Here is a 23,520-nt window from a genome sequence, read left to right as displayed (position 1 = left end):
CCAATGGTTCAAATGGTGGCTTCATCAGTGCTGACGGCATTAAGCTGAGGTCTGACTGGGGAACTGGCTGGCGTGTTTGAGGAAACAATGTCAAGGCCTTTGAGGAAGCGACCTTTTGTGTGGAAGATCAAGCAGCCAGCCACCCATGGATGAAAAAGCTGAAATCGCAGCTAGGTGGACATTAACTGAAGATGCCAAAAGACCCTGATATTTAAGATTTAACACTTAGTGCAAGATAAGAGGTATAGACGACCTCTCCGGAGAAATGTTTTTCTGCGTGGACCAGAGAGAGAGAACCTCTTCCATTTTGCTAAGTAGGTAGCCCTAGTGGTAGCTAGCCCTCTCTGACCTGCTCTGAACATTCCATTTCCTGAGGGTTCAGCCATGGAGCTTCAACACTGAGATGTAGGGATTGCAAGTTCGGATGATGAAGGCAACCATGATCCTGAGTAATCAGGTCTGGCACTAATGGAAGACAGAGAGGTGTCCACTGACAGCTCGAGCAGTGCGGTGCACCAATGCTGGCGCAGCCACACCAGGGCTACCAAGATCATTGCCACTTTGTCATTCCTGACCTTTAGAAGGACCCTGTGCACCAGAGGAATTGAGGGAAAGACGTAGAACAGATGCCTCATCCAGGGGACGAGAAAAGCATCTACAATTGACCCCGGCCTGTGGTTCTGAAAAGAATAGAACTGTGTGCATTTCCTGTTGGACTTCATCATGAACAGATCTGGGAAATCACCCACATTCCACCCAGATATGGTGAACGACATCTTCTGAAAGACCACTCCTGGGTAGATATCGACCTGCTGAGGTAGTCTGCGAGCACATTCTGAGATCTGGGTAGGTACGAAGTTTCTATATGTATCGCGTGAGCTATGCAAAAATGCCAGAGGTCAAGGGCTTCTTGACACAGGAGAGAGGAGCGAACACCACCTTGTCTGTTTATAAAGAACATTGCTGCCATGCTGTCTGTTCTTACCACGATGCATTTGCCTTTCAAATGGGCCCCGAAGGCTTGACAGGAGAGTCGTACCACTCTTATCTCTCTCACATTGATGTGGGTGGATATATCTTTCTGCGACCACAGCCCTTGGTAGTTAAGTGGCCTAGATGAGCCCCCCAGCCCATGTCTGAAGCCTGTAAAGGTCTGAGGCACAGTCTGGCATGCTGAACCACATACGTACAGGCCACCAAGTGACCCAACAGCCTTAGGCAGCTTCTGACTGTGATTATGGGGTGTCATTCCATTCTTCTATGATGTAGAGTATGGTCCTGAATCATGACTCCGGAAGAACATCCCTGGCTTGGTTCGAGTCTATGACTGCCCCTATAAATTCTATTCTTCGTGTGGGGGTCAGGACTGACTTTTTGCTTTAATCAGAAGGCCTAGTCTGACAAATGTCAGCTTTATGAACTTTATGTTTGATACCATCTGTTGTCTGGAGTGACCTTTGATCAACCAATCATCCAAGTATGGATAGACCTGTAGCCTCATCTTTCTGAGGAATGCAGCCACCACCACCTTGCACTTTGTGAAGGCTCTGGTAGCCGCTGTGAGGCTGAACAGCAGTACTGTAAACTAGTAGTGGGATCGGTTGACCACAAATCGGAGGAATCTCCTGTGTCTTGAGATGATCAACACATGGAAACATGAGTCTTTCAGGTCAAGGGCAGCATACCAATTTCCTGGATCCAGGGAGGGGATGAACAATGCCAGGGAGACCATTCCTAACCTCAACTTCTTCATGTATCCATTGAGGTTTCTCAGGTCTAGGATCGGTTTGAAACCGCCCTTAGCTTTCGGAATTAAGAAGTACTGGGAGTAGCAGCCCTTCCCACTTAGCTCCAGAGGATCCTCTTCCACTACTCCCACCTTTAGGAGCTGGGATAAGTGGTTTGAAAATAATAGGGATGGAAGATCCAAGGTCTGGATTGATATGCCATCCCTGGGCGCACCCTCAAAAGTTATGCTTCAGCCCTGGAGGTTGTTTCACTGGGCCCTCACTCTGGCCGGATGAAGCCTAATAGGGCTTTCTTCTGTTGTTTCTTCCCCTCCTGCAATTAAAGTTCTGTCTTTGGTGGGGCTGGTAGAAACAGGAAGAATTTGCAGCCTAAAATACCACTTCTGGGGTGCTAGCATATGCAAGCGCAGGGACTTGAGGGTGGCCATGGAGTCTTTTAGATTATGCAGTTTTGCATCAGTCTGATTTGAGAATAGTGACTGGCCCTCAAAAGGGAGGTCCTGCACAGTCTGCTGGACCTCATGGGGGAGGGGAGATCCAAGGCCTATAGCCATGAGCTGCAGCACATGGTTACCACTGAGGCCATAGTTAAGGCTGCTGGGTCAGCAGTGTCCAATGCACCTTGTAGTGAAGCCTTCGCTGTTGCCATGCCCTCCTCCATGCTCTATACCTGAAACACTTTGGAACCTTTACAGAATTGTAGAGTTATTGTTTAGCAACTGGATATAAATTTAGGATTTCAAAGTCCACTGTCTGCTCCTCAACTTCTCTAAATGTAACCAGAAAGCAAATCTTTCTCCCATCATTGCTCATGCCAAGATTTCCACCTCTCTGCATAATGGAAGAAGGGAAAACTAGGTTACTCACCAGTAACTGATGTTCTTCGAGATGTGTTGCTCATGTCCATTCCATTATAAGTGAGTGCATGCCACCATGCCCGGTTCCCGGAACATTTTTCCCCTTAGCAGATCCAGTAGGGCTGGCTCTGGTGCCCCCTGGAGTCCCGCACGCATGCCGCAGTATGAGGCACTGCCGGCCCTATGCCCCCTCAGTTCCTTCTTTCTGCCAACTCCAGCAGCAGGAACGGGGGTGGGTTGTGGAATAGACATGAGCAACACATCTCGAAGAACCGCAGTTACTGGTAAGTAACCTTGTTTTCTTCTTCAAGTGATTGCTCATGTCCATTCCACTATAGGTGACTAACAAGCAATACCTTTGGAGGTGGGTGGGAGTTACTGGTGAGCTGCTCTCAGCACCGCTCTGCCAAATCCCACGTCCTCTCTCGCCTGCTGGGCGATGGCACTTGAGCCTTGGTTGAATGCACTGTGATGGTTCCTCGGAGGGACACCCTCACCTGCTGGTCGCAGAACTTGATGCATCATGTAATCTGCGAGGAGATGCCATCTCCTCTCCTACTCCGAACTGTGCAGTTTGAGAAATAGGGGGAAAAGATTATCTTAGTTACCATGAAATTGAGAAACCACCTTGGGCAGGAAGGCTGGATGAGGCTTCAGTTGCACCTTATCCTCATAGAATACTGTATAAGGGGGCTCCAAGACAAGGCCCTAATCTCGGAGACCCTCCTAGCTGAGGTAATGGCCACCAGGAAGGCTACCTTCCCTGAAGGCATGAGCAGGGGGATGAAGCCATGGGTTCAAAGGGGGGCCCTGTGCTTCTCAAGAGGACCCGGTTGAGATCCCAGGGGTCACAGACCTGCAGGTAAGCCTCTCCACCTCCTTGAAGGACCTGACCGACATGGGGTGAGAGAACAGCGGTCTCCCCTCTAGCTGCTGATGGAAGGCCGAAATGGCCGCCAGGTGAACCTTCAGCGAGGCCAGCGCTAGACCCTGGAGCTTTAGCTGGAGCAGGTACTCCAGGGTCGCCTGTTAAGGCGATAGGCTGGGCAGACTGCCCCAGACTCCGTCTAAGAGGTAAACCGTTTCCACTTAGCCCAATACACGACCTGTGTAGAAGCTTTCCTGCTGCCAAGCAGGAGTTGTTGGGCCTGCATCGGAGCAGGTTCTCTCTCCCTCCGTCAGCCACAGGGCCTCCAGGCCGTGAGGTGCAGGGGGTCCAGATCTGGGTGCAACAGTTCATGAAGAACGCATCAGAGATCGACCCAGTCACGCGACCCCGGAGCAAACAGAACCTTGGACACCTCGCGTTCCAGGCCAACGCGAATAGATCCCATTGGGGAACCCCCCCTTCTGGAAGATCCTCACCACCACCTCCGGGTGCAACTGCCCATCGTGGTGGGATAGGAACGACTTGCTGAGGCTATCTGCCTCTTCATTCCTCACTCCTGGGAGTCCCAGCAGAGGGCCAAGGGGCACGCTCCCCCCTGCCCATCTATGTAAACCATGGCTGCGGTGTTGTCCGTCAGCACCTGCACCGCTCTGGCTGTTGGGAATCGGAGGGACACGTTATACGCTAGGCGAATGGCCCTCAGCTCCTTCACGTTGCTGTGCAGGAGCTTCTCCTCCCCTGACCAGGGCCCCTGAATGCCTGAGTTGACGCTGATGCAGGCTCCCCATCCTACATCAGGAGCATCAGAAATTAGTGTGACCAACAGGACCAGTTCCTCGAACGGAACACGTTTCATCATTGCCTGGGGAGTCCGCCACCAGTCTAGGGAGGGTAGGATGGGTGAGGAACTGTGACGACCCAGGGGTGTCTGCTCGGCTCATTAGTGGGAGCCAGCCACCATGAGATGGATAAATGCCTGGGGCTGGGGAGGATAGATACCCAAAGTGAGCTGTTTAACTCTTGTCCGGCCCCCTGGGAGGCCCCTGTTGGGGGGCTGAGGACAAGCTGGAGGGTTGATTTCTACTTCTGAACCCCCTATCCCTGTCCCTATTTCTATAGGGTTGAAAGGGCCTAGATGGAGGCCTTTGCTGCTGCTGCGCCTGGGGCCAGAACTGCCGCCTGGAAGCCTGGGACGTGTACAGGCCCAGGGAGCGAAGCGTGTCTCTTGAGTCCTTCAGACCGTGCAGCTTTGCATCGGTCTGATCGAAGAATAGAGCCAACCCATCAAAGGGAAGGTCCTGAATCGACTGCTGCACCTCCTGGAACAGGCCCAAGGATTGCAGCCATGATCATCTCCTCATGGCAATGTTGGAGGCTATGGCCCTATCCACCGAGTCAGCAGCGTCACTGGACGTCTGGAGTGCTGCCCTAGCCACCGTGATTCCTTCATCCAGGATGGTGGTGAAGTCTGCGGCCTGGTCCTGGGGCAGGGCCTCAGCAAACCGCCTGAGGGAGTCCCACAAATTAAAATTGTATCTCCCCAGGAGGGCCTGATGTTTGGCAATCCTGAACTGCAGGGCTGCCATTGAATAAATTTTTCTCCCAAACAAATCCAGCTTCTTGCTGTCTTTGTTCTTGGGAGTGGAATCTGGCTGACCTTGCCTGTCCCGCTGGTTGGCTGCATCTATCACCAGGATTCCCGGGGCCGGGTGAGTGAACAAATACTCATGAACATAATACTTTTTCTCGGTCACCTTTGACTTAGGAGAAAGGAGTTTGCCACAGGGCCTTTACAATTTCGAGGACTCTACCGTGGACTGGTAAGGACACCCTCGCTTGGGCAGCCGCCGCCAGCACATTGAAGAGAGTATCCATCGGCCTCCTCTAATTCCTTCACCTCCAGCCCCAAATTAGAGGTCACCCTCTTGAGCAGCTCCTGTTGCTCGCTAAAATCCGCCAGTGGCGCCATATGGTCCCTGGAGACTGCCTCGTCCAATGAGGAGGAAGAGGACTGCCGAGGCACATCCAGTGGGTGTTCCCTCACCTGACGAAGGGATGCACCCGTAGAGGGCCCCTCCATGGGGTCCAACTCCTCCTCCGAGGAGTGATGTCTATGGGCCTTCTCCTGAGCCAGAGGCACAGACCAAATCCCTGCTGACAGGATGGACTGTGGCCCCTGTCCCATCTGGATGCACCATGAGGCCAAACAAGGCCATTGCTGCGGCCACTGACCCTGGGGCCAAGCTGGGGCTGACTGCACCACCAGCTGTGGTGCCTTGTGGGGGCGTCGGCTGTCCTGACAACTGTCCCCCCGTGGGACTCTGAGCCACTAGACCTGCAGTACCGTGCACGGCCTCGGTCCCGGGCGCTGTCCGGTGCCGGGGACCATCCTCTCGACACCTCTGACCTGGAAGACAACAAGGACCGCCTCCATCGCCACAAACGGTGCCAGCGAATAGAGGTGCGCTCTGAGGAGCTCGAGGTACCGGAGCGTCATCTCAGCACCGAGGACTTACGGTACCTCTTACCCTTTGGTGACCGAGATCTGCGCCGCTCCGAACTCCGCGGTGCTGAGCCTGACTCCGGCGACCGGGTTCCGTGTCAGGGACTGCACGGTGCGGGGTCTTCGTATGGCGACCGGGTTCCACGCCACTTCGGTGCCAGGGATGTGAAGCATGAACTGTCTGACCGTCGCCTGGCGGACCTTGATTGGTGCTACTTCTTGGCCTGCGCCACCTCCAGCACTGGGGACCGATGTCGGCGCCGAGAGGGAGATTCCGCATCACAAGTCGAAGCAGGCTGGCTCGACGACGCTGACCTGGAGCGACTGCTGAGGGAGCGTCCTTGCTCTACCCTCAGTGGCCGTCTAGTGGGAGATCTTCCTCCCCATACCGGGGATCTCCACAGCCCTTCGGGGGGGGACCCAACATGGGCTTGCCCTGGGACACTAGCCCTTTCTCCGTCAGCAGGGGGGGGGGCCGGAGGTGGTGTAGGCAAGGCCAACAAGACTCTTGCCGCCTGAAAAGCCTCCGGTGTCGACAGCGTCAGCAGGGGCACTCTCCCATTCCCAGGAGTCGGGGGAGGCTCCATTCTCGGAGATGCAGGCACCAGAGACTGCTCGACAGGCCATGGCCAGTGCATCTCCTTACTCGACCCTGCCCGTACCGACGGCGCAAGGGAGTATCCGCGCTCCTCATGCTGTCCCTTCTTCGGCACCGGAGATGTTGCTTGGTGCAGAGTCGATGCCAATGCCGGCGGTGCACTTCACATCAAGGTGACACTCCTTCTGAGTCCATGGTTTAAAAGCCCTGCAGATCTTACACTTGTCTTTCCTGTGCTCTTCCTCCAGACACTTAAGGCACTGATCGTGGGGGTCACTGAGCTGGAAAGCCTTCCCGCAGGAGGCACATGGCTTAAATCCGGGTGACCAGGGCAAGGCCTGGCTGCTCTAAGTCCCTCAGGGACTTCTTATCTAACTACACTTAACACTACTTAACTACTTAAGACTAACTGAAGTACTTCGAATAACAGAGAGTTCAAACAATGGGGAATGGTACTTGCAGAGAGCAAGGCTAGTTCCAACAACCGTCACGGGCAGAAAGAAGGAACTGAGGGGGCGTAGGGCCGGCAGTGCCTCATATACCACGGTGGCATGCGCACGAGACTCCAAGGGACACCAAAGCCGGCCCTATGGGATCTGCTAAGAGGAAAAACGTTCCGGGAACCGGGCACAGTGGTGTGCACTCACCTATAATGGAATGGACATGAGCAATCACTTGAAGATGAAATATTCTTTGGATCTGTTGAGAAACAGATCCTATTCATGCAGGCCACAGAAGGATCAAAACTAGCAGTATAGTCTTCTCACTCATGCTGAGTATATAATATGAGAGGAAGGAAATATTCACTCCACAAATCCTGACATTACTCCTTAACAGTAAGTTGTGTATGTTTGTAAATCTTGTAAATCTTAATTTAGGAAAACTTTAAAAATTAAGTGAGCTGGCATATCCCTGGCATCTCTCGGCTGCAGTAGGGAGAATTTCAGTCTCAGACAACAAAAGCCAGTGCCTTACCAGATCCTCTAATAAAGCCCGTGGTTTTAGGACAGCCATTTAACATCAAATCCTCTTGTTCAACACATTCACATTCCTCAGAAGACTGAGGTGGCAAGTGTCAGAATAAATACTGTACCTTCTTTCAAGGGCTGTGCTGCTGCAGACACCACTCCCGTAACCGTTGTAGAAGCCCCTCCTGGCACAGGCTATAAACACAAAGAAAATCCTTTAGCTGTTACATTGATCCTTACCCCAGACAATCTAAAGCATCCAGCAATACTCAATATTTTTTCTTCTTCCTTAACGAAGAATGAACATGGGCAAAAGTAACAAGGAATCTCAGTGAATCTTGCATAACCAACTATAAAGAGATAAAATTTGAAAACAAACACATCCTATGGTTCAGCAGAGCTTCTCCTCCTTTAGGTAACTCTAGGGAGTTTTAGTACTATCTACACAGGGAAGTTGGTGTGAAATAACTAGGGTCCAAGTTTAAAGGGGAATTGCTATTTAAATTAAGGCCACTTGAATTTTAAATGAGACTGTCCACACAGGGGTTTAATGCAATTTAACTAATTCACTTCCCATTCATACCTTTAAATTCAGATTAATTTTCCTGGGCTTCCCCATGTAGACAACCCCTTGGTGTGAAATGTGTGTCCACACAGGAAGTTAGTGCAGAACAGCTACCCTGCACTAGGTATTCTAGCTTTCTCCCCCATGTAGACAAACTCTTATGTTAGTAGGAGACTACATTCATGTGAATATGGTACCTCCTTTCCAAGTTCACCCCCTCCCATTTTCTAAACGGCACTGATTAGGATCTTTGACAAGTTTTTTTCATATTGGATCTTAAAATTTGCAACCATCCCTTTGTGCTTGTTTACTTTCCTTTCCTCTTCAAGAATAATCCCATTCCCCACCCTTTCAGGCTGGGTAAAAGGTGCTGCAATCTAGTGTCTTTGCAAAGAAAGCGAGCTCCTTAAGGACCATTACACCATTCATAGCCAGCAACGAGGGAATACAAAATCCAGCACAAGCTGCACCTTCTGCCTCAAGTACGTCAGAATCATTTCTGGTAGATTCAGTTCAAGGTAGTCACAGGTCACTCTTTATTCTGATCTCCTGTACTGATCCATCCTCAGAAAACCTCTCACAATTTCTGTCTTAATGTTTTTATTTGTTTTAGCAGAGTACCTGTAGCAACAGGCCAAAAAGTCTATTAAACAGCCTACAAGAGTTACTAGTGTGTAAGTCATACAAGCATGTTTACCTATGTTTGAGGTATCAAAGCATTTTTATTTTCAAAGACCAGACAGAATACTTTGACACAATACTTTTGAAAGCAATGATCCAAGAGCATAAACTTAAAGAAGCACTCTTTAACTAGCACACTAAACACCAAACACTGCAAACTTACACATGCAGGAGCAGATGTCACTGGGACTGTCTCTGGACTGAGGGTTCTTCTCAACTGAGCATCCAGATCTTCCAGAGGCTGCTGGGACTGAAGCAAGAAGGAAATAATAAGCAGCTGTTCCTTGGTACCAGCTGTGCACGTGGCATGATTTAATGTCAAAAGCTACATAATACACTATTAAAGTTGCAAAATTGTATAGCAGAAAATACAGGGTTTCAGTACCTCTGCTTCCTGTACCATATATAGGTGGTAAATTAAGCTACACATTTAAACCAAAAAATAGGAAGGAAAATTTAATTAGTAGCCCTATTTTTCTGAAGACATTATGTTTGGATTCTCACACTTGAGAATGGACTGAATGGTTAAGAGCCTCCGAACTCTCATGTTTTTGGTTTTCAAGGTCAGTGGTTCATGGATGGGCCATCGTACCCCTTCCTCATGGTTAGTCTTGGGCTATGCAGGACACCAAACCTGGTTACAGATTCATTGATTTCCCTCCTTCTAAAGATACCATCTGGGCAAGAGTGCAAGTAGTTCAAGGGCTAACCCTAAACAAAAGAGTAAGTTGCATTACAAATGGAGACAAGAGATGTGTCAAAGACAACAATGTAGATGAACAGGGTGCTGCTTTAAAGAGGTACCTCCATCAGGAGCAGATTTAACATTTCTACAGTCTAAAAAGGACATTCCAAATAAAAAAAATCCAAAAGGCAAGAAAGATTGGACTAGTTTAGAAAAAGGTTATGCAAGACAAAAATAGAAAAGCTCTCTCCATGGAGACCAGATCCAAGCAATATTTTTTTGTAAACATATGAATAGAGGATCATGTGGCTGACTTGCACATGTGAGTGAGAAACTTTTTCAAAGCAGGAATCAGAGACTGCCTTGTCTTGGACTAAATAAGCCAGGCAGATCTTAAGCAATGAGAAATGCAACACATCAGTCCGACACTAACCTTTGAGTGACAGCATCACCCACAGAATTGGTGTCACAAAAATGTTTTTTCATGATGAGTGGATAGATAAGGCCATACCCGGATGGGCATATAGTAAATGGGAAAATAGTTGGCAGGATGAGAAGCTCATTGAAGTAGAATTCTGACACCACCTTGGAAAGGAATCTCTGGCAAGTATACAGAATCACTATTCTTTTAAATTCTGGTATAAGATGGATCAGTTATTAGGACCTGAAGCTTGTTCTTCCTCTGAGCTAAAGTCATTGCAACAAGAAAATGGCCTTCTATAAGAAACTTTAGTTCACAGGTACTGAATGGCTCAAAAGGTGCCTCAGAAGACAACTTCATTTGAATTCAGTCATCTGACAGTAGAGACAACAGCCAAAGCCAACATAGATTTTATGATTTATAGACCACCATGGATAAAAAGCTTCTTAAAGAAACTCTAACATCTTGTCAGCAACAGTAGTGAATACTCCAGACTTGTCCTGGGAGATTTGAACACTCCTATCAACAAGGCTGCAGATGCAGAAATCCCAAAACACATCTTTTCATTTGCCTACCTAGGATTTTCACAGGTCAGCTCTGGTCCAACCCACACAGCCAATACACCGAACCTGATCTTCAACCAAGGGGACATTCAATCAAGAGGACCATTACAACACAGCTACTGTCTTGGACTGACCACCACCTCATTAAGGCAGTGATCAGAGAACTTCCAGCACCCAGGCAACAATAAAGACCAATAATCCTGATTGGACCACAGAGATTCAGATTTCAATGAATTCCAAACCCTGCTAATGGAAAACAGCAAACCACCCATAGGATAAGGAGTCAAGGACCTGGTGAATCTACAATCTACACTAGCCTCGACACACTGGACCCCAAATGGCCCCTTTCACCCTATTGCCCACATTGATCACCTTGGTTTTCTGACACCCTACACCAGATAAAGAGACAGAGTAGACTTTGAGGAATTAGTTAAGTGTCATCCTGTCTGAATCAGCCTTTGTTTTCCATTGGCCTCAAGCTTCTCCCCTTCTGAGGCTGTATTACAGGCCAACATAAACGTATCAGCCTCTACTGAGGCTGCCGCATCCTATCCCAAGGAGTTATGCAGGGCTGTAAATGGCTTCATCAGTCCCGAATGCCTACAACCTGGACCAGAGCTGAGCAGTAAGCAGTGCAAAGAATCATCATCCTAATTCTCTGAAAAGATCACAGAGATTTGGGAAGCCTTCTCAAACAGCATGGATCCATTCTGCTTCTACCCACCCATCAACAGCCACCTGAATTCCCAGAGTTCAGTATAATTACTCATCAAGAAGTTCTGGACACCCTAAAGCAGCCTTAACCCAAGACTTGTGAATCAATCCATGTCCTTCTTGGCTTGTGAAATTCATGAACAACTAGTGTCACTCCTAAACGAAACAGTTAATGCCTCATTCAGAGAAGGAATCTTCCCTTCCTCTTTTAAACACACAGGTCTGACCAACACTGAAGAAACCTGCTGGATGCTTCAGTCCTAGCCAACCATCACCCAGTGTCAAACCTCCCATTACTGAGCAAGCTGATAAAGAATCTAATGAAAGGACAAATACAAGGTCGTCTAACTGAAACCAATATTCTGAGCCTGGAATAATCAGGATTCAGCCCATGACACAGAACTGAAACTGGTTTAGTGGCACTGAAGGATGATTTTCTCCTGTCAGTGGATAGAAGACTGATGTCCATTCTCATCCTTTTGAACCACACTGAAGCATTCAACACGGTTGACCATGAGATACTACAGTTTTGGATCACAGAGGTGGCAAGGGTCCAGAGTAAAAGTGCCAAAAATGGTTTGAGACCTTCCTGGAGAGTAGTGATGGGAAACTGCACCTCCACCACTAGACCCCTCGCTTGGAGTTTCACAAGAATCAATCATTTCTACAGTCCTTTTCAACATCTGCATGCAACCAGTAGGTGAACTGGTCAGATACAGGGATTCGACTACCAGCAATATGCAGATGACATAAGTCTACTTATCTTTCACCACATATGATCCACTACCACTAAGATGACCTAGTATTGGATGATATCAGCTATTGGATGAAGAACAACTGGCGTGTTGCTGGTGGGCAGAGAAGAGTATTTTGAGAAGTTTGCACCATGAAGGAGGCTGCGATCTCCTTCATATAAAGATTTGCATCCACAATTGCTCAATTCACTCCGTAGTCTAAGAGTACTATGATTCCTTGTTGACTATGAGCTCTTCCATCACAACAGACTCAAGTAACACTTTCTGCCATCTCCAGCTGGCTAGGAGACTCCATCCTGGCAGATGAAAACCTAGCCTAAGTTATTTAACCCTTCATCACCTCTTGACTGGATTACAACAATGCAATATTCCTGGGTGTGAAACCTTCATGCACTTAGGGAACTCCAACTAGTACAAAACTCTGCAATATTTTGCCTCAGCAACACAAGTTGCCATGACTACATCACACCTGTCCTCCACTCTCTCACTGGCTTTCCACAGAATTTCAAATCAAGTTCAAAATGTGGTCCTTATCTTCAAAGTGCTCCATGAACTGGGCCCAGGATACCTAAAAGACCACCTAAAAACTCCAGGACAAAGACTGCAGTCCACAACTTCACTCCTCTGGCACTGGAACTGAAAAATAATACAGCTTGTCTGAGGAGGAACCTTTTCTGGAGGTGGTCAAACTGTGGAATGGATTCCCCCAGGAACTAAGGACCATCACAAACCTCTCAATCGTCTCCAAGTGCAAAGCGCATTTCTTTGCCTTCTCTAATATAAACACACCAACAGGTATATTTATTTAATAAATAATAAAAACTCTACCAGAACAAGACATTCCACTGCACACACTTCTCCCTCTGAGGACAAGATAAGAGAATAAACAACACATTATGGATGTGTAGTCACATTGCTTAATGCACTGCTGGAAGGCACTCAGATACCAGGTTGATGAGCATGGTATAAAAGCCTATACAGAATACTGGATGGAGAATGCTTGCTAAGTATCTTATGGGGCCATCAGAAGACCAGCAAATTCTTGTTCAGTCCAGAGGAGAGATATCCAACTCCTGTTGTCCTACACTGGAAGATTTGATCTGCAGGTCCCCAGGTCTACCAGTAGTTTGTGGATATCTCACAGACAGAGACATGGTGGGTGAGGTAATATATTTTAGTGGACCAAACTCTGTTAGTGAAAGAGAGATGCTTTCAAGCTAGAGCGCGCTGCTCTTCTTCTGAAACACTGATGAGCACTTGTTTGTGAAAAGACAAAATTCCCTGGATGTGAAGTCCTGCATTGATTCCTCAACCTCAGATTGGCTGCATCATACTCACTACTACTTACACATCCTTTCCTAAACAAAGATACCAACCCTGATTTACCACCAAGCCAGAGAAGTATAGGGCTTAGAAGCCTCATTTGATCATGGACCATCACACCACAAACCTTCCAATTAAGTGCCTTTGGAAAGGACAGAGAGACCATTTATTGGTCAATGTGACTGGTAAGTTTCTTCAAAGAGAAGGGCTGACACCACTAACAACTGTTCAATAAAATTCACAGCTATAGGTACCAAAACAGAAACTTGAGGATTCTCAAGACTCAACAGGAAATGATTTTGTATTCTCCAGATATGGTACCATTATTTGCTTCAGAGAGTTTAAAAATAAAGGAGCCATCGAGGACAGTTGAACAGAAGTCATTCTTCTGCAAAAGGCAGTGCAAGTAAGTCCCTTGTATTGCTTGCTTTCATCGGTATTTCAGTATCCATTCAAGTTCCCTCTTTCAGAGATAGCTTGGCTATTATGAATGCTTTCTTATCATGGCCCAAGTTGTCAGGTGCTGGCTATTGCTTATCCTTTGTACTGAACTACTGATGTCCTGGATCCTTCCTGATATGGGGTAGGAAGCTTTTAGTGAAACACATTTAGCAGGGCTCCTATATCCTCTATTTGTCTGTTAGGGACAAGTTGTGACTCTGGATAGTTTATCATGAGACTAGTGATCCCAGTGATGATACAGATTGATCTTTAGACAGCTTCCAGAGTGGTGTCCTTGATTATCCTGTTAGAGTAGAGGAATATGTTAACTCCCACCCTGGACAATACACCATGACCACCTTTAACCAGAGTCCTTTGGGAAAACATTTTGAGAAAACAAAAGGAGCCAACACCAAACTCTTCATAAATAAAACTGTATGCATGGCATCAAAGGGCTGCAAACCCAGGTACCAAGACAAACGTACGTAAATCCCTAAACAAAGACTAGAATAGGTCATGGAGCCTCTGGTGTCCTATCAGTGCTCCTTGGGTTAGAGGAGGCCAAAAGGCCTTAACATCCTGAAAATAAGATTTAAACATCACACTAACAGGAAGGAATGTAGATATGAATGGGAGTGAGGAAGGGGCACTTAGAGGATTCCAAAACATGTCACTGGATGGGATGAAGAACTAGAGTAGTGGCTGAATAGGGACATCTCAAAAAGGCAGCTCTTTTGCTTACCTCAATCATGAAGGAATTGACTGGAAGGTTACAAAGACAATGATTAAAGCCTTGGGCCGTGCATGACCACTAGGTAAAGGGGTAGCTCATACCCCACCACTCTGCTCTTTGAGACCAAACACTTTTAGAACTTGGGTAATTCCACTTTTCTCATTTGCAAGCATAAAACCTGCCCAAATGGTATCTTTCAAGAACAAATATAACCTCCAGTATGTCAGCTCAGCTTTTAGAAACATAGCTGTTGCACTAATGATAACACAGTGCCAAGGGATTTAATATTAAGTTTGCATTATGTAGTTTAAAAAAATAAAAATTTAAAGATTATGCTTTGTGCCTCATGTGCAAATTTAAACGGTTTCAGTTAGGAACTGGCATTTAGATCATATTGATTTAACTAGTATGACAGAGAAAGAAGTAAATTCTCTCTGTTGGGTGCAGTCTCCCCTCTAATACATGGCCTGAAAAGGAACAAGATGAGTTAGAAGGGCCCATTTCGAGTGACTTTCCTCAGGAGAAGCCTGAGACTTATAGCCCTTGAGCACATCAGGCTGAGCAGGGAGAACATGCACTGTGATGCCAATGGGCAAAGTGTCATCGCACTCCAATAAAAAGTCTTAGCTGATATCTGAGAATATGCCAAGGTAAAGTCTCATTTAAATTTTCATTCCTTACTCATCCAGCCACTGGCAATAGCCCACAAGATTATAACAAAATTCCATATTATAGCCATTTTGGCTATAACTTTTAAAGTACTTCTGACTTTTTTTTTTTTTTTTTTTAAACAATGTCTTTTAAAAAGACAGTATTGTTTCATGGCCGTAAGTCAAATATGGCTGAAGGGACTTTGCTGAAGTATTCCAAAAATAGTCACCTTTGGCACAAACCACAAATGGAAAATTTCATCTAAAAAAAGTGAATACTTCAGAAAGTCGAATGTGTAGAGAACACTAGGTTTAAAACTGAAATTGTTTTGCAACTTTAAAGCAAATATTACCAAATGCCTGCTTTAACACATAACACATCTTTATAAATCTAAATCTGAGAACTGGGGATTGCATTTACAGCCAAAGTACACTTCAACAGTGGCTCTGGAAAAGAAGTCCGGTTTGCATATATTCAGAGTAACCTTTTGATACTAAACATGTTGTTTCTAAAACACATCAAGAACTGAACACAGACTGCTTACAAGTCTCCAATTTACTGCTTTTACTTTTAGTTTTTCTTTCATTGTATATTATGTTTCTTTTTTAATGATATGCTTAAATTTTCTCTATACTACCTCTTACTGCACAGCAATTTAAAAGGTATCTAGAAATCTATTTCATTGCAGGTCTTGACTGCTTTTTTCTATGTTCTCTTGAGTTCTGTAACCCCGTCTATGAATTTTCTTCTCCTTTAGAGATGAATTGGCAGCTGTCAGTCAGAAAGGTCTGTCTTGGTCTTTAAGGCAATAAGTGACAGCCTCTCAAAAGTTCACAGACAAGGTAAAACATCCACCAAAGTCTCCCTGGAAGTTCTCAACTACTTATGCACCAGAAGTTGGCCAAATGCAGATCTCAGCAGTTTGCTTGAACTATAATCTTTAACTAGCTTTAGAAAATTTATAGAACTGCACCAAACCCTGACAGACTAGGAAAAGGAGACTATTAATAAAAACCCATTGAGTTCTCGTAACCAGCAGTTTTGGGATTTCAGCAGCTAGGTGACTATTGCAATATTTATTGCTCCTTGCAGAGATAGAACTTTGCTACTGTTTTTATCCTAATCAGAAGACAAGTGTATGTAATACTTCTGAAGTTAAATTTCATGACTCTTCATTTACATACAACTAATTCATCAAACATATTTCATTTGTAAAGAGGATTTCAGTATCACCAGGAAAGTTAATTTACTAGTTTTCCTTAGCTCACTGTCCTCCTCAAGGCTGGCCATTCCCAGTGTGTTTTCTGCTGAGATTGGGATTTGCTAAAAGAAGTTTCTATACTTACTTTATGAAATGCATGGTTGAAATAGCTACATCTTATGGATACACCACCTTCAGCCTCACCCCTTGAACTCTGCATATGGTATAGCTAGCAATCCCAGCACTCAAAGACCCAGTGATTATGTGCCTTGCAAATAAATACTTGTGAAGACATATTTGGCACATAACCGACCTTGAAATACAGCAACTGTGCAACACTCAACACACTTGTCTGTAAAACAAGAGCTTTTAAGAAGCTCTTCCTCAAGCTCAAAACAGAATTAAACACATAAGCTTGAGTCATTGCACCCAGAGTTCAAACATTAAGGTTCAGTATTTTAAAGGGTAAGTTTGCCGCCTTTCCAGTGCACAAGTGACTCTGGTCACTGCTACACAGAAGGGGTTACTCAGTCAAAAGAGGAGAAAGTGAAGAAGCCAAGACCATGCAATGGAGAGTTTAATTGGAACATGCTCTTTGAAAGAGAAAGGAAAAGCAGCAGACAATCTTCCAAGTCATGTAGCACCTGAGTTAGTGAAGGTCCTGGAAAGGGTGGCAGCTGTTCGCTGGATGGAGTGCCAGCTGGAAGTTCAAAACCTACTGGTAGCACCTATGGATAATGAACAGGAAATGCAAGTCCATCAAACAAAGAACCACACTAGGAGCAGTCAGCAAGTTACAATAAGTCACATACACAGAGACCTTTAAGAATTTCCCTGTGGAGACTTCCTAGGGAAACAAGGAATATCGTTAAGAGGGAATTCATTGCAACTAGGATATTTGAATGCATTTTTTCTTTGAGTGGCCACAGGGAAATAATCTGTTTATGACTAAGACAAATGGTTTTGGTTTTGTTTATTTTTTAAAAAAGCCAGGAATCTTGACATCTTCATAGCAAATCCATGAGAACTGCTTCTGCAGTCATAATTTTCCAATAGAAAGCGTGGTGACATATAAGCAGGGCAATCCAGAACAGGATATGGCTCCTACCCAGTTTCCCTGACATCTCTATATTGAGATTCCACTGCTGCTTAAAAGCATGGCAAAATTCACGTGATTATGAATTGCTTAGAGCAATCACTACAAAGAACCTGATATGCTTTTAATCCACTAAGAAATGTATTATTTTTAACCTCCCTGTGTCAATTTTTTTGCCCGTTATGAACAGCTACCTGAAGCTGCTGACTGCCCAAGCAGATGACTGGAACATGCATCTTGTTAAGGGGGAAATCCGCCAAGTTATATCGAAAGTGTTAGAGAAACCGGAAAGGGTAGAATGAGGCACCTAAGCCTCATAGCAACATCAGACAGCACATTCTAATTAGTTATTTCAAATAGTTACAAAAGTGGGAGGACCTAAGAACTAAGAGGCCCTGTGTGGATTTTTTCCAACTCTCTTCCCCTCAGTTACGTCCAGGTCTCCACCTCTTGTGCCACCATACCTACATTGTATTTCTAATGCACTAGACTGATCAGAGCTAGTGCAGTTATGTCTCAGTGATTTCAGAAAACATACATAGTAAGTGGCATAATGACTTAATGATGTTTGGCTGATAACCTTTTATGGCAGCAAACAATGATGAACAGTTCCTTGTTGGATAAACCCTTCTTCAGTCTTTAAGTAAGTGGGAATGAACAGTGGCAGAATCTAGTTAATACAAATTCACAAGAAGATTCAGAATGCATTTATTCTTTAAAGTGACAGATTTAAGACATTAAATGCCACTGAAATATGCATGCATGTGTTGTTTTACTTGAGCTAAATTAACCATTTGAAGGCAGAACTCCCAGGTGCTCTTGCCAAACACCATCTTCACATTCCTTAAATGTATGAATTACTCCCAGCCAAACTTTATAAAGAAAGTTAAGCTTGAAAGTACAAATCAGTAATTTAAGAGAAAAGAACTTTACTAAGATCCAAGGAACTTAGTTTTTGGATTTAAATTTAAAATTATGTCTATGCAGTTATGACATTCCAAAAGTTCCCATCATTCTTTTTTGTTCCTTTATCTGTAGACGCTTGGCTCCCTTTGTAATTTAATCTGAATTTCGTATGTTTTCAGTGTTCTTCCCACACCAAACAACTACCTATACAACATTCTTGTAAAACTTTTTATCCTTACATCAAGTCAAGTAATTTTCTTACAATGTGTTTCAAAGGCAAATAGCACATGAGAACCCAGGCCCAATTGGTGCTTCTGAATGACACTATAATTGCTAAAAAACCCTAAAAAAATAAAATGCGTACTTTCAGCTTTTAGTCCAGCATACTGAAGTTTTTGCTATGGGATTTTTTAAGACATAAGTTTTAAATATATTTGTGGCCTACACAGGGGAAGGGAACAGGATATCCTGTGAAATTCCCAAAACTCTCAAGAATACTGGAAAGCCAGTAACGCTGCATGATCAATCTCCCCAGCCTTTGCATATCAGCCCCACTACACTTCTCTACCTCTATGCCTTTAATTCTTGCCCTCAGAGAATATCTATACTTTGAGCTGGGAGTGTATGTTACAGCTCAAGAAGACATACTTGTGCTATGTCTCTGATGAAGCTAGTGCAGTAAAAACCAAGCATAGGCACAGAGGCACAAGCGCTGATGATGCCTAGATTAATGGGTATATACTTGGAGTGGCTGGCCTCCTCCCCTCTCTTCCCTCCCCCGCATCTCCCCGGCTACACTATTTTGGTGTGCCAGCTTGATCAGAGACAGCACATGTATGTCTCGAGTTGGAAATTACACCTCCAGCTGGAAGTGTAGACATACCACTAGTCTCCGATTTACCTTCTTGAGATCTTGTTAAAAACTACTGGATCTACAATGGAAGTCAGCAGAAACCATGAGCTCAATATGGATTCCTGTCCCCAGCAGCACCTGTACAGTTTATCAAATCTGAGACAGGGAACAGAAATATGAAACCTGGGTGAGGAGGAAAGAAAGTAGGGGGGATAACAGAGAAGCTAGGAGGACTGCAGGATCCACTGGAGTCATGGAAACCTGCAGATCTTAGGAGCTCTTGAGACAGTCAGATGGAAATAAGGAGGGCTGGAAACCTTAAGATTGCTACAGGAGCCGATGGGGTCAAGAGGTACTGAGTCCAGCTGCCTGTACTGGGTTTATGAATCCCTCCAACACTGTACCTGCACTAAAAGCACAGAATATACTAATTAACTGGACAAATCAGTTTGGATAAACATTCTTTTTCAGCCTTGTTTCAAAACAAGAATCCTTTCCAAAAGCTCATTCTCTAGTACATGTTACTCCCTTAACAAGAGTGCTGGATTCCTTACCGGTACCCTGCTAAGAGGTGGCTTTGAGGGAGGGGTCCCCGGTTTCACTGCTGTTATTGCAATGCTGCCTGATGATGGAACATAGCTGACAGGAATGCCCACTGGCCCAGGTGTGGCAACTGGTGTCATCACTGGTAAGCCAGTTGGTCCAAGGGGCAAACTGACTGGTGGTATACAAGAGCTGGTGGTGGCTGTCATAGGTTTAGTTGGTGCAACAGCAGTGGTTGGTACACTGGGCATGACTGTAGTCTCCATTACCAACGATGTCTCCAGAGATACTGGTGGATGCGTTGCTCCAACATTGCCATGTTCACTGAAGAGAGATCGTAGCTTTTCTTCCAAGGTCTTTATGTCATCAATGCCAGGAGCTTTGGGCTGAGTGTCAACATCAGCCTCCAGACAGTGAGTATGAGGTTGATTGGGTAGCGGAGCAGGTTGAGGCTGAGTGTGTATCAAGGTCTGCTGTACTACAGGCAAGTTAACAGGCTGTGTCAGTGGTAGGATGCCAGATAAAGGAACCTGGGGTATTACTGGGGTAGAGATTGCACCTGCAGCCTGGGGTAGGACAGGTGTTGATGCAACTGCTGATGGGATGAGTAAAGGATGCATCACAGCAGGCTGAGGGACTGAACTAGATATACTCGATGCTACTGCAGAGGACAATGGTGCAGAGATAGGAAGGGTCAAGCCAGCTGCACTGCACAGCTGAGATTTATCTACTGACTGTCCATCCTCAGGCTTTGAGTGTAGCACACTCACAACAGTTTCTGCCAGACTGGGGATACAGCTACTGCTGCTAAGCTGAGGAGTTTGTGAAGTCACATTATGATCCATAGTTGGGGCTACAGATGTTTGCGGAGCTGCCACCGACACCATACTACTTGCAATCTGTTGAGTAGGCTGAGATGTCACAGGTGGGGGTACAGCACCTGGTGCACTAACACTGAGGCTGGCCATAACAGGGATCTGTTGTGTGGGTGGCAATGTTAAAGCAGCAGATGTGCCGATACTTGGGACAACTTCTTCACTCAGTGGTTGAGGTGTCTGTGTCGTAGCAGTTAATGAAAAAGAAGCAGGTGCACTCATACTGGAAGTCACTCCACCACTTAATTGGTGCCCAGGCTGTGATATTGGGGGTGGAGAGCTGGAGCCTGAAACATCTGTGCTTGGTGCAACTCCAGCTGTCACCTTTTCTGTAGGCAGGGGGACAACAGACTGAGTTATTGGAGGAGAAATTCCAGTGGTGGAGGGGGGAGATGCTGTGGGAGGAGCCACTGATGTAGATGGTAATCCCCCAGCCATGTTAGCAAGTCCAAGTGGAAATGGTGGTATAGTTTGGTTAAAAACTGGAGGAGCTGTGCTGGGTCCTTCTGTCATTTGAGTGTGCCTGATCTCAGAGAAAGCTTGGTGCAGGCTGAGTGATGATGCAGAATGAGACAGGTTCATCCCAGGACCATGTGATGGAGAGGCAGCAGCTGAAAAAAAAATTCAGTCAGTCCATCTGGAGAAGTTTACCAAGGTTTACCTACCATTGCTAGATTAAAACCATTCCAGTACAGTGTATTGTGGCATGATTTATGTAGTTTATTCAAAAGAGACCTAGGAGTACAGTACCAGGAGATGTGTTGCAAATCAAAATTTGAGATGTGATCCCTATAGGAGCTTAGCACTGGAACAGCAATGGGTAATATCAGTTAACATACTGAGAGAGATCTAGATGGGGAAATCTTCCATAATGCTGCACAAAAGAATGTTTGGCTCTAACCAGCAAAGTCAGTTCCTTATTTTCAGTGTTTTTGTTTTTTAAATGTTAGGAACTGGTCAAGGTGGGTGAGGGAATATCTTTTATTGGACCAACTTCTTTTGATGAGAGAGACAAGCTTTTGAGTTTACACAGAGCTTTTCTTCAAGCCTGGAAAACGTACTCAGTGTCAAGCTAAATACAAGGTGGAACAGATTGCTTAGCATAATAGTTAACATACATTTCAAGAGACCATTCAAGGTGAAGTTGCCTGTTAACACACTTCCAATCGTAGGAGAGAAAGGAAGCTGTCTTCCTCTCCACCCTCTCCTTGTGCAGAGAAGGGTAAATAGGATGATCTGAGGAATGGAAAACTTACCTTATGAGAGGAGATTCAAAGAGCTAGATTTTTTAGCCTAACCAAACAAAGACTGATGGGAGATATGATTGCTCTCTACAAATACATCAGAGGGATAAATACCAAGGATGGAGAAGAGTTATTTAAGTTACATGCCAATGTGGACACAAGAATTAATGTATATAACCTGGCCATCAACAAATTTAGGCTTGAAGTTAGACTAAGGTTTTTTAACCAACAGAATAGTGAAGTTCTGGAACAGCCTTCCAAGGGAGCTGTGCAGGCAAAAAACCTAACAGGCTTCAAGACTGAGCTTAATAGGTTTATGAAGGTGATGATATGACGAGACTGCCTACAACGGCACATAGTCAATCTGAAACTGTTAGCAGCAAATATCTCCAACAGCCAGTGCCGGGATAATAGATGGGGAGGGCTCTGAGTTACTACAGAGAATTCTTTCCCAGATGTCTGGCTGGTGGGCCCACATGCTCAGGGTCTAAACTGTACCATATTTGGGGTCAGGAAGGAATATTTCCCCAGGTCAGATTGGCAGAGATCCTGGGGAGTTTTTGCATTCCTCTGCAGCATGGGGAACAGGTCACTGGTAAGCTTCAAGTAGTGTAAATGGTATATTCTTTGTAACTTGAAGTCTTTAAATCATGATTTGTGGACTTCATTAACTCAGTCAGGGGTCTATTACAGGATTCGGTGGGTGAGGTTCTGTGGCCTGCAATGTGCAGGAGGTCAGACTAGATGATCATGATGGTCCTTTCTGACCTTAAGTCTATGAATGGCCCCTTGAAATGTGTGTGAACTACTTAATGCTAAACAATCTGTTCTACCTTGTGTTTAGCTGTGACACACTGAGTACCTTTCCCAGACCTGACACCGAGCTCTGTGTAAGCTCAAAAGTTTGTATCTCATCCCAATGGAATTTGGTCCAATAAAAAAATACTACCTCACCTATTTTGTCTCTCTAATAGCCTCGGACCAACACAGCTACCACAAGAACTGGTCACTCAGATTAAACAACCCTGTTGCTGGGATCATGAATAAATATTAGCCACCAGAAGTGGAGAGAGCTTTTGGTATCTTACCAACATCTGGAATTTCCTTTCCTGCAGGAATAGCAGAGGTGAAAAATTGCTGTTCTCTTAACCGACTCTCTGGGACAGGACTAACAATAAACCGTCTTCCAGCAGAATGGACAACCTGGGTGAAAGAGCTAGGAGGAACACCTAAACAATGAAGAGAAGTTTGGTATTTAGCCATGTGCTGCATTTCACTCATTACAGCATGTGCTAACAGATCATGCACTCAAGGTTGCACCCATTAGCTGGATCAAAGTCAGCACTAGGAAACTGTTCGATAAGTGTTATAAAGCTTACCTATTCTCTGTGGCATGGAAAATGCAGGATCTGGCTGTTTGAACTCTCCCTCCAATTTCTACAGAAAGATAAAATAGTTAAATTTACCCTCAAGCATAACCTCAGTTTTCCAAGAAAGCTCAAACACTATTTCAGTGAAATACCTGTGGTATTCAGCATGCTACTACTCTAAGCAATAAAGTGAATTTGAGTACTTTATCCATCTAATCTAGTTCTATCTTGCTTCAACCCTCTCTTCTCCCCCTCCCCCCCCACCCTCCAAAAACCCCTCTGTTCTATGGGAACATGGCAATTTAGATTAAACACTGACAAGACAGGAAGGTTTGGA

The 23,520-nt window shown here is 45.3% G+C and overlaps 1 protein-coding gene across 7 annotated transcripts in view; it reads right to left on the bottom strand.

Annotated features, from left to right (window-relative positions):
• The window catches only part of WNK1 (WNK lysine deficient protein kinase 1), a 154,437-nt gene that overhangs the window by 19,616 nt on the left and 111,301 nt on the right, over positions 1–23,520 (bottom strand). For all 7 annotated transcript variants that reach the window (XM_067536276.1, XM_067536277.1, XM_067536278.1 and 4 more), the window contains 6 exons: positions 23,193–23,250; positions 22,902–23,042; positions 19,706–21,180; positions 16,941–17,024; positions 8,973–9,059; positions 7,689–7,758 (listed from right to left, as the gene is read on the bottom strand). In XM_067536276.1, the coding sequence (XP_067392377.1) occupies positions 7,689–7,758; positions 8,973–9,059; positions 16,941–17,024; positions 19,706–21,180; positions 22,902–23,042; positions 23,193–23,250 (1,915 nt within the window). The remainder of the gene's footprint in view (positions 1–7,688; positions 7,759–8,972; positions 9,060–16,940; positions 17,025–19,705; positions 21,181–22,901; positions 23,043–23,192; positions 23,251–23,520) is intronic.

The sequence above is a fragment of the Emydura macquarii genome, unplaced genomic scaffold (genome assembly GCF_026122565.2).
Source record: "Emydura macquarii macquarii isolate MOO-44397 ecotype Brisbane River unplaced genomic scaffold, CSIRO-AGI_Emac_v2 contig_3530, whole genome shotgun sequence".
NCBI lineage: Eukaryota > Metazoa > Chordata > Testudines > Chelidae > Emydura > Emydura macquarii.
The sequence above is the reverse complement of the archived record's forward strand: the minus strand, read 5'-3'. Positions and strand labels throughout refer to the sequence as shown.